Source organism: Cavia porcellus, unplaced genomic scaffold (genome assembly GCF_034190915.1).
Source record: "Cavia porcellus strain 051 isolate PalLab524CR breed Dunkin Hartley unplaced genomic scaffold, mCavPor4.1 scaffold_13, whole genome shotgun sequence".
NCBI classification, from domain to species: Eukaryota; Metazoa; Chordata; class Mammalia; order Rodentia; family Caviidae; genus Cavia; species Cavia porcellus.
This window is the reverse complement of record NW_026947496.1, coordinates 63,272,970-63,285,097: the sequence shown is the minus strand read 5'-3', so window position 1 is coordinate 63,285,097 and position 12,128 is coordinate 63,272,970. Positions and strand designations below refer to the sequence as shown.

The 12,128-nt window shown below is 39.7% G+C and overlaps 1 protein-coding gene across 1 annotated transcript; it reads left to right on the top strand.

Moving 5' to 3' along the window:
* Positions 1–9,386: 9,386 nt before the first annotated feature.
* On the top strand, positions 9,387–11,917 carry LOC100713853 (heterochromatin protein 1-binding protein 3-like). The gene is given in 3 exon segments (XM_063260291.1): positions 9,387–9,476; positions 9,673–10,231; positions 10,234–11,917. Coding segments are annotated over 2 exon segments (1,557 nt in total). The 5' UTR covers positions 9,387–9,476; positions 9,673–9,690; the 3' UTR covers positions 11,250–11,917.
* The last annotated feature ends 211 nt before the right edge of the window (positions 11,918–12,128 follow it).

The window sequence follows — 12,128 nt, the reverse complement described above, 5'->3', positions numbered from 1 at the left end:
CCAAAACCAGAGATTCCATTTGATCCAGTTATTCTCTTTCTTGGTACCTTCCTGAAAGAATTAAAAGCATCATACCACATCCATTTGTAATAGCTAAATCATGGAAACACCTTAGATAGCTATGAATAGATTAATGAATAAAGAAAGAAAAGTGAGACATTTTTAGTTAAAATAATAAACCCTGAGACCATCCTTTTAAGTAAATTAAATTGGACACATTTTAAATTATTGCATTGTTTCTCTCATGTGACAACTCAAAAACATAAATAAGGACCAAAATGGATTCTAGATATTGGGAAGTAGCAAGAAAATGCTCAGTTAGGAGGGAGAATAAGAGATGGGGGAAGGAGGAAGGAAAGGCAAGGAAAAGAAAACAAAAGACAATAGAAGGAAAAATGGAAATAAAACCTTTGTAAGCAAGGAGTGGATGAGGGGTTAAGAGGAAGGAAATGAAGTGGAAAGAAAATGAATCACGATATGTACAAATTCCCTAAGATGACCGTAATGATTATGTTTATAAAAATTCTACCAACAAGATTAATTATTGTTTTGAGGCAAGGTTTTTCTCACTATTTCATGCTGGCCTTGAACTTGCAAAGATCTCCCTATCTCAGCCTGCTGAGTACTGGGATTACAGGTATGCACCTCCATGTCTGGACACCAATAAAATTAATTTTAAAAGTATCCAACGAAAGTTGAAGCTGAAGCCAGGGATGGTGGCACATACCTGTAGCCTCAGTAATCTGGGAAACTGTGGCATGATGACTACAAATTCAACCCTGTCCTCACAATTTTGCAATATATAAAGACCCTGGTTTTTTGCTTATTATTGCCTAGAACCCTGCTTGGCATGTGATGCTTAGACTGGTTTGTCAACTTGATTGCATTAAGAGACACTAGAAAGGTATCTGGATTGTATAGAGGATAATCTAACAATAGAATAACGCTCTGATGAGTTCATAGTTGACCAGGCTACCTGGGGGTGGAGGCTAGTTGGAGGAAGTCCTAGGTCATGATTTTGAAGAATACATCTTCTCTTGAGTACTTTCCTTCTCTTTCTGCTTGTCAGCTGCCATGAGGCGAGCAGCTTTCATCTGCCAAGCCTTTCTTGCATGACATTTCTGCTTCACCACAGTCTAGAAGCAACAGACCAAAGTGAGCATGCAGTGAAACTTGTGAAACTGTGAGTCCAAATAAACGTTTCTCCGGTAAGTTGTATATGTTAGAAATTCATTCTCAGAAATGGAAAGTAAGCAATGTGATGCATTTCTCAAATGAATGAAATGTACTCTAGTTTCAAAATCCAGCTCAGCAGCCATTCTTCTCATGGTCCTACCAAAAGTCAATGAAGAACAAAGAAACTTATTAGTTCAATTCTGAAATGCTTAGGGATGAGGATGTCTAAGGAAAGGAAATCCAAGAGCATTCTGGACCAATCTTAAGGTCCATATTGCACAATAAATAATTTTGATAGACATTTATGAACATCTTTTGGACAGTTTCAGTATACAAAGTATACATACTGTTGCAATATTCATTAACTTATTCAATATTTTAAAAGCTTATATGCCAGGTAATATCATAGTATTGGAATACAGTGCTGTAAAAAGGACAAAGTCCCACTTCTCTGAAACTTATATTCTTAAAAGAGATAAAGAAAATAAAAAAGAGAACAACATAATTTCTTATGGTGGTAAGTGGCAAAAATAATTATAAAGGGTACATATCTCTAATCCCAGCACTCTGTACACTGAGGCAGAAAGATAACTGCAAATTCGAGATCAGTGTGCTCTGTGGAAGGAGACCTAGTTTCAAAGTATAAACAAAGAAAGACAGAGTGACAGAGGTTATAGGATCAATTCTCACTTAGATGCCTAGTATAGATAGGAAAAGAAAACTTAAAGTTAAAAATGAAAAAGTTAAAATTAAAAAAGAAAATAAAGTTAAATCATTTGGTCAATTAATTTCTCTCCTGTCACTTTGTAGAAAACAACAAAATGCAAAGTCCAGGCACTATAGGGACTGAGAATTTAGCTTCAGTGGCACAGTGTCTGCCTGGCAAGTAAGAGGCCCTGAATTCAATCCAGATCCCCAAAAAATAAAGAAAATTAACTGCAAGGTCTAGGCACTATAACCATGTATGTTGGCACATTCCCATAATCCCAGGACTCAGGAGGCAGAGGCAGAAGGATACCTGTAAATTTAGGGCCAGTTATACAAGCCCAGAATGAATATGCAGTTATGCAGTTAGTGTAATGTCAATCTGAACTACATAGTGCGATTCCTTCTCAAAACACACACAGATACACGTGCACACACACACATACATGCACATCCACACACAAGAACAAGAAAGAAACAAAAACTTTAGGCATGGACATTTACTTTCAGAGGTAGAAAATAAAAGATGTTATGGTTTGGATCCAGAATGGCCCCAATAAGCCTCATGCCTTAAGAGGTTCAGACTGTGGAAGGCAACTGATCACGGAGACACTGTACTCATCAAGTAGATTCACCCACTAATGAGTACAGCAGCTGCCAGTGCTGGTAGGGGGAGGGGCCTGATTAAAGGTGGGTTACTGGGAGTTTCAAATGGAAGGATGAACCTCCCTTAGGGCTACTGCCTTCTCTCTACTTTCCAGCTGCCATGACAGGAGTAGTTTTCCTCCACCTGGCCCTCCCGTCTTCTGACCAGGACCTAAAAACATGAGCCAAAGTGTAACTCTCCTCTTTAAGTGGTGGATGTTAGGTACTCTGTCCTAGCAATGAGAAAGTGACTAAGACAGCAGTCATAATAAAAATATTCATGGAAAGGTTAATCAGGTGAGCTGGGGACATAGCTCAGTGGCATAACACCTGCCTGGCAAGCACAAGGTTGTGATTTCCATTCTTGGTACCCACCAAAAAAAGGTTAATAAAGTAATATCTGATTTTTTTATGGTTCTAGGGATTAAACTTAAAGACTTCACACTGAGTTTCATCCCCAAGCGTTTGAATTGTGATAAAGGATCTTGCTAAGCTGCTAAGTTACCCAGGCTAGGCTAGAACTTGCAGTCATCTTCCCTCAGGTTCCAAGAGTGCTGAGACTACAAGTGTTCACAGCCACACCTGACCTGATTCATTATTATTAAGAAATTGATAGGAGTAAGAGGAGAGTGCTTGCTAAGCATATACAAGTCCCTAAGTATCATAGAAAAAAAGAGAGGGAGGGGAAAATGAAGGCAGAGAGGAAAAGGAGGAAAATGAGAAGGAAATAAGGAAAAAAATAGAAAAAAGAAAGCACTTGCCCTTTGGTTAAAGGTAAGCAGGAAACCGAGAATTCCATGGTGAACACAACTGAATCTAAGTACTTGTTAACCACCTACCCCAATAAATGAAGTGGGCCAATCATCTCCAGTGAACACCAAGATCCTCTTTTGTTACCAAAAAACATATTTGTATATATAAAGGCAAAGCTGCAAAGCTTAGTACTAAAAATGATTATATCTTAACCTTATAAAGATTTTTATATGTACTATTTTACAGTATATATTTCATATATTTATATTATTATTATTACTATTTTATACATTTTTATATGTACCTTTTTTTGAACAGTGAATACAGGTTTCCTCTTTACAAACAACTTTTAAATGTTTTATAGTTTAACTCTGCCACTGTAGAAAAAAATACTATACAAATAAGAAAGCCAAAACTAAATTGCTCAATCATGGAGGAAAAAACTGAGTTACCTTTCCTACTTTCTTCTCTGATGAGAACTACTTAGAAATTTGAAGTCTAAGTAATGGCATTAAAACATTCTTCAGACAAAATGAGCTTTCAAGAAAACTGTGAAGAAAAACGAGTCACTGACTGAACCAAACTGCAAATTTTTTGTGGGCCAATTGAGTCCTTTTACTTCTAGGAAAGAATGGGCTCCCCCAGACCCAGCTGAATAGCTCCTGAGGCTTGCAATTTTGTAGCTATCAACAGAGGGTGACCTTGCTGTAATCGCAAATCCTGACTTAAAAACTGCAAAGTACATACAGATGCCAGTGTTATTGTCTCATGCAAATTTTACATTATACTCTAGGCATGAACTTATCAAAAGCACCTAAATTCCAGAGGGAACGGACTACTGCCATGGACTAGCACTCTTTCTTTCTGTTGTGATCAGTTTAACCTTTTCATACCCTCCAAATAAGCTGCAAACCATCTCTGTTATTCTTCTGGAAAGAGATTGAAATTTAATAACCAACACCTAATACTGGAACCTTTATACATCCACTTAATTCTCTGATCTATGCCCAAGAGTTCTAACTCCAGGCACCACTCCTCCTCAAAGTACAAGATTTAAGGTTGTCAGGATGATTACTCTTTCTTTATACAAAAACATTGAAACTCAGGAAAAACTCAGGAACTCAGTAGTCAGATACTTGTCCATAGTCCTGTTAGTCAGATATGAGGCAAGGAAAAGGACAGCTCATAATTCTAGATCCATCTTCAGAATTGCTCCTACAACAAACACTGTAACATTATACTGACCAAGGATATCAGATCTAATGTCACCATCTAAAACGAACGTGATTGTATGATTAGGTCCATCAAACACCAAGCACTTTCAGCATGTGTGACCCACGGCAATGGCAACACTGGTGCATAGATTGCAGGTACAAACAGGACAAATGATCCCCTCCCAAGATACTTCAGTAGAAGGATCAGGAAAGAGACTTCCCTAGAGAAGGTTCTTCCTCCCAGAAAATCCACCATTTTGGAAAGTGTGGCTGGGTTTCATTGGACAGTTATAGCTGTCTGAGAATCCACTATAAGCCTTGTGAAGAAACCATACAAATATGATCCTCAGTTCAACAGAAAAATAATCCCAAGATGATTTACAAAATCAGGAGGCTCACTTTGCATAGAGATTTAAAATTTTGTTTCTATCTAGGCAATAAAGGAAGAAGATGAAAAACCAGTACTGCCTTGTTTGCTTTTTGTTTTCTGAGACAGGGTTTCATTATGCAGTTCAGACTGACCTTGAAATCATAGTGATTCTCCTCCTCAACCTCCCAACACAGGCGACCTGGGCATTACTACCCTATCTGGAGACTAAATCAATTTTTCCCATTAGTTCATCTCTGATATCAATTAAATTCCACATGATAAATTACAACATGTTCAAACTGCTTCCAAAATTAAACCAAAAAAAGTTTACTTCCTAAGCAAAAGCTACTTATATTTAAAAATGTAATTAAGTGAAATCTAAGCAGGAATAGGAAGGCTATTAATATCATCTAATATTCACTGACTAGCCTATGAAGCAGTTTAATTATCACTTCCATTTCACACAGAAGGAAAAATGAAGCCCAGTGACATTTACATTAGTGATATACAGCTAAATCAATATTAAATCCAAATATGATGGATTCTGGAACACTGTTAACATTATGCTCCACTGTGAATACTAAAATAAGAACATGAATTCATAAACATAAATTTTTGGTTAATTTCATATTCTAAATAATATGTTTCCATTTGAAAATATATTTGAGTGCCTGGTATGTGCTAGCCACTGTTCCAAGTGTTTGACCACATCAGTGAGAGAAAGAGAAATCTCTGCCCTCAGGAAGATTGTATTATAGTAATTCAGCAATTAACACTTATGAAGAACTGCCAAGTACAATATTTGAGCACTGTTAAAATTGTTTTATATGTTTAAACTCACACCTCTATAAAACATATATTAGTTTATTGCCATTTTACACATAAGGGGATTAAATTTTGCCATTGGGGTGTCTGGAGCCCAGCCAAGAGTTCCAATTATCTGTCTTAAGAGTATGGGAAAAAAAAGACAGAAACAAGTATAGTAATGCATCAGTGGCTGGGAAGTTAATGTCCCCAAATCAGTCCACCTCCACTCCCAAAGCAGCTACTATTTTTAGGTGTATATAGTGATAGGTGGGGCTAGCAAAGGATTACAATTGAGGGTATAGACGGTCACATGCTAAGAAGGATCTTGTCCTGGAGTATAATCCTGGGATGACTCAAGAGGATGTACATGATCTTATGCTAAGACAAGCCAATGCAAAATTTCAAATAAGAGATATTGATAATTCTAACCGTCCATTTTATCCCATAGGGAAGTATGCAAAATTAGCCATTATAACTTAGAGGTCCTCAACAATTGGGGATTAAATACTCTGCCAAAATTAACCCAAAAGCAAGAAATCAGAGCTAGGCCTGATGGCACACACCTATAATCCCAGTATTGGGAGCCTGAGGCTCCCAAATGGGCTACATAGTGAGATCTTGCCTCAGAAAAAAAAAATTGGGATTTGAACCTAAGTAGTCTGATGCTCTTACTTCTTTATCTCTGTTATTTTAATTCACACAGTTATTTAAACAGTTTCCAAATATAGCCAACCATAAAATATTCACATGCCAATATACTTTGGCTCAAAATACTATATTGGTAGATGCCAAAGTAGGTGTTAACAAGCAACTTGATATCAAAAACAGGTTTTTACACCAATTTAGAAAAGGCCTCAATTTTCAAGCAGAAATCTCTCAACTTAAATATCTCAAACCTACACTTATTTTAGGAGAGGAAATAAGAATTTTATTCTACTGAATAAAACAGGCAGGGATGAAACTGAATCCAAATATAAGATCCAATATCTCATTTAAGAAATAGTGTACCCTAAAAAATATAGTATGATAGAATGTAAGGCTTCTGGTTTTGACTTGGAAGAAAGATAGTAACTCTAAGTACTCCATTAGTAATTTCAATTTTGACTTTGCCATTTGTTAGAAACAACTAAATGTCTCTATCATTTCATTTTTGTTGTGGCCTAGCTTTAACCAATACGCCTCTTTCCTGTTCTGTATGTGCCATTTCAGTAAAGATTAAAATTCCATTTCCAGTAAAGACTTAAGTTTCAGCTCCTTGTAAATCCCCCCTAATCCCCTTCCACATGCTTCTGCAAGGTGTGTTGTTCTGGGAAAATGTTTAATCGCAGAGAGCAATGGAATGTACCAAGAATGTTATCTGTAATAGGCCGATAGCTTTGCTGTTTTTAGCTTTAAAAACTCCACCCTTACCCTGTGAAGCGTGCAGTCTTCCATATTGGCTACCAGAGGCTGCATCAGCAGGCCTGGCCTAAAATAAAGTCTTTGCTCCAAATTTCTTTTCTTTTTTTTTTTTTTTTTTTGTCTTTTTCGTTTTTATTGGTACCAGGGATTGAACTCAGGACTGCCTGCTTGCAAGGCAGGTGCTTATGCCGCTGAGCTAAATCCCCAGCCCCCAACTCAAAATTTCTTAATTTCTCGCTTGCTTGGATTTTATGCCAGGGTCTGAGCTATCACATTTGGGGGCTTGTCTGGGATGGAAGCAAGACCCCTGATTCAATTCTAAACACCTAAAAGTAAGTATTCTGGAGGGTTTATTTAGAGCATGGTCAGTTCGTACTTTGGGAGGGGACCCTCAATTTGGGGAGCGAAGACCTCCCAAGGACAGAGTCAATTGGTTTTTTGGGATGAATCTTGTCGGTTTATGACTCTGCTCCTGATGGGGAACCACTCCATTGGTAAATTTGTTAATCCCTCCAGATCCCAAAATTTGACCGATTTTTGAGCAAAGGCAGCTTGTCTTGTCTTGTATGTCTGTCTGTCTGTCCATTTGGTCTAACTGTTCTCCTTTTGGTTACCCAAAACTAACAGAACATTTTCTCCTAGGAACCCCTTCTATGAGCCCAAAATGGACAAAGGGATTTTGACCATTATTTGCATCTTATTGTTGTTCTGTCTCTTCCTCCTAATCTTATTTTTGTCTCTTAGACTCTCCCACAAAAGAAAAAAGGAACCGACATCTAAATTCAGCACACCCCTTAGCCTTGTGCTTGATCACTTCAAGGAATTCAAGCAGTGGGCTGAGGGATATGGGGAAAGAGTTCATAAAGCCAGATTAACTCTGGACACCCTCTGGGTCTTTTAACATGGAGATAGTACAAGCTGCTTGCTGGTATGTTTTTGGGCTCCCTGCTCACCCTGACCAAATTGTGTATATTCAGATCTGGATAGACATAATTATGATGCCCCTTCCTGGATTAAGCCCTCTCTCAACGGAGTCACTGCGGCCCTCAAACCAAAAGTAAAACCAAGAAGCTGCCTTCTGATCCTACCACGCCTCTGGTCCTGCCCTGCGAAGACCCCCTTGACCCGCTGGAGGCACTCTCACTGTCTCCCCTGTACCCCACCTCTGACCCTTAACCTGACTCCACTGCTCCATCCCCGCTGCTTCCCGTCGACACCTGCCGACACCCATGGCCCGAGGCATCTTCAGAGCAAAGCTCTGAGGCGGATCCACTTTGTCCATTACAGGAGGTCCCTCGGCCAGATGGGAGCTCAATGTTTGTGTACACCCCTTTCTTGTTTTCAAACCTTTATAATTGGAAAGCCCAAAATCCTCTATTTTCTTTTTTTTTTTAACGCTTTTTTTTTTCTTTTTTACTGGTACCGGGGATTGAACTCACGACTGCCTGCTTGCAAGGCAGGTGCTTATGCCACTGAGCTAAATCCCCAACCATCCTCCATTTTCTAAGGATCCTGAAACGTTGATTAACCTTTTAGAATCCGTATTCTCCACCCATCACCCCACTTGGGACGGTTGCCAACAGATCCTGCGCATCCTCTTCACAGCCGAAAAAAAACTAACGCATTTGCACTCTTGGGCAAAGAGGAGTCCGAGAACATGACGGGATCTATATCCACTGATTGGCAGGGAATCGAACGCCTGTTCCCTTCCTCCCAACCTAACCAGGACCCCAATACAGATGGAGGTAAGAGGGCTCTCGATGATTATCACCTGAGGCTTCTAGACGCGCTCCGTGCTGCAGCCAAGAAGCCCACCAATTTGTTTCGAGTGACTGAGGTGAGACAATTAGCCGATGAATCTCCTGCTATGTTTTTAGAGTGCCTTCTAGAGGCATATAGATTACACACGCCAATTAATCCGATGGCACCTGAAAATGCACGAGTGATTAATATTGCTTTCATGTCCCAGTCGGCCCCTGATGTTAGGAGACAATTACAGAAGCTTGAGGGATTTGAGGGAATGCCCCTCAGCCAGTTAATAGAGATAGCACAAAAGGTCTTTGAAAACAGAGAGAATTTACAAGAAACTACCAACAAGAAGATGACCAAAGTGTTAGAATTGCTCTGTGAGAAAGAAACTAAGAAGCCCACCAATACCAACAAGAAGGAAGCTCAGGGACAAGACCTCCACTTGATAAGCAACAATGTATATGTTACAAGGAAAGGGGACATTGGCGAAGAGATTGTCCAAGGTTAAAGGCTAAATTAGAGAGAGAAGCAAAAACCTTGTTGTCTCAACAATGAGGCAGTCTCTGGAAGACAGCGGTGGTGGAGACGACAGCAGCGGTGAGAGCGGCGCCGAGAGGTTTTACGGGGCGCGGGTACAACGAAGGGGGAGCACAAAGGTTGATTCTTCATCACCCTGAAACCATTAGGAAAAATCCTTGTGGTTAACAGCAAAGGCTTCAGAGTGTAACCTGTACTTGGGCCTAGAAATTATTTTAAATGGCAACTGATACATCTCAAGGTGAACTCGTCCATCCTAAGGCACTCCCACTTATAGTAGGAGCTCAGCTGATCCACGCAGACAAGTTAGGTGAGAAGGTCGAAGAAAGCACCATGCTGATTCGTCAAGCTGTGAATTCTACCCGCGAAACTCCACTCAAAAGCAAACTTGCTGAAGGAGAAGAAAAGCCAGAACCAGATGTAAGTTCAGAGGAATCTATCTCCACTGTAGAAGAACAAGAAAATGAAACTCCGCCTGCTACATCTAATGAGACAGAACAGCCCAAGGGAGAACCTGAGATTGAAGAGAAGGAAGAAAATAAGTCTTCTGAAGAAACCAAAAAGGAGGAGAAAGATCAGTCTAAGGAAAAGGAGAAGAAAGTGAAAAAAACGATACCTTCTTGGGCTACTCTTGCTGCCAGCCAGCTAGCCAGGGCCCAGAAACAAACAACGATGGCTTCCTCACCACGTCCCAAGATGAATGTAATTCTAACTGAGGCTATTAAGGCATGCTTCCAGAAGAGTGGTGCATCAGTGGTTGCTATTCGAAAATATATAATCCATAAGTATCTTTCTTTGGAGTTGGAGGGAAGGGGTTATCTCCTTAAACAAGCACTAAAAAGAGAATTAAATAGAGGGGTCATCAAACAGGTAAAAGAAAAGGTGCATCTGGAACCTTCGTTGTGGTCCAGAAAGCAAGTAAAACATCTCAGAAATCCAGAAACAGAAAGAAGAGGAGCCCTGCAGTGGATCCAGAACCACAAGTGAAACTGGAGGATATCCTCCCACTGGCCTTTATTCGCCTTTGTGAACCTAAAGAAGCTTCCTATAGTCTTATCAGGAAATACGTGTTTCAGTATTACCCTAAGCTTAGGGTGGACATTAGGCCTCAGCTGTTGAAGAATGCTCTGCAGAGAGCAGTAGACAGAGGCCAGTTAGAACAAATAACTGGCAAAGGTGCATCTGGGACATTCCAGCTGAAGAAATCAGGGGAGAAACCCCTGCTTGGTGGAAGCCCAATGGAATATGCAATCTTGTCTGCCATTGCTACCATGAATGAGCCGAAAACCTGCTCCATCACTGCTCTGAAGAAGTATGTCCTGGAGAACCACCCAGGGACCAATTCTAATTACCAAATGTATTTGCTGAAGAAAACTCAGCAGAAATGTGAGAAGAATGGGTGGATGGAGCAGATCTCTGGTAAAGGATTCAGTGGCACCTTCCAACTCTGTTTTCCTTATTACCCAAGCCCAGGAATTCTATTTCCAAAGAAAGAGCCAGATGATTCTAAAGATGAGGATGAGGATGAGGATGAAGATGAAGATGAGTCATCAGAAGACTCTGAGGATGAAGAACCATCTCCTAAGAGAAGGTTGCAAAAGAAAACTCCAGCCAAGTCCCGAAGGAAAGTAGCACCCATGAAGCAGAGAGGGTCAAAGCCTGCACCTAAAGTCCCAGCTTCCCAGCGAGGGAAAGTTAGACCCCTGCCCAAGAAAGTCCCTCCTCCTAAGGCCAAAATTCCTGCCAAGAAAGGCAGGCTCTCAGCCTCAGTCATCAAGAAACGTAGTGGTAGCTCCTCAAAGAAGCCAGCAGCCAGTGTGGTGAGAAAGGAAGTAAAATTACCTAGCAAGGGTAAATCCACCATGAAGAAGTCCTTCAAAACAAAAAAGTAAATTTTATAGCAAGAAAAGGTATCATGATAAAGTTCAAAATCTTATTTTATAAGGTCAGTGTGCATTTGTTTTTAGTTTTGATGCTTATAAAATTTCTTTTTCCTCCCATATGAACATTGCAGGGAGGGAATATAACAAACCAATTTAGGCATTTGTTAGCTTTAGGTGCTGTTTTTGGTGCCTACCCCTTCCCCAATCATATTAATTTCTGCCATAATCTGGGACTCTCCTGAACTATATAATCTTTTTGTCCCTCCTACCCAACCTCTTTTTTTTTAATGGTAATAAGCTTTGGTGCCTCTCTCCTCCTCTGGCTCTTGCTATTCCCCATCTTATAAAAGTTACTTCGCTAACCCTCTCTCTCCAACTATGAACAGAGACAACTTAGCTTTGGAAATAACCTGAAAATACTGTGATCACATTTGTTTCTGAAGATGCACAACTGCTTTGGGCCTCTTCACATTGACAAAGTTACAGGAATTATTCTCTGGCCCAGAGCATTGCATTCCCTTCACAGCAAGCACAAGAACTCTCTACTACTTGGTTCTGACTGCAGGGGAAATACAAGAATATTGTGAATCCAGTTTCCAGTGTCACCTCTGTTACCAAAAATCAAAAAAACAAAACCTTCTTGATCAGATGTTTAAATATATTTTTTAGTATTTGAAGCATGAGTTGTCACTGTTTGCCTTCTTTATGAGGAAGTATTGGAGAGTTACAAATGTAGAAATGTTAACTGGAAAAACATATGGTTTGCTTAAATAAAATAGATTCCAGATTCATCTGTGGATTTTTTCCCCTTTCTTTTGATAACACTTTTGATATCAATTAATTGGCTTCCTTTTTCACATATTTTAAAGAAAAAGAAAAGCAAATGTA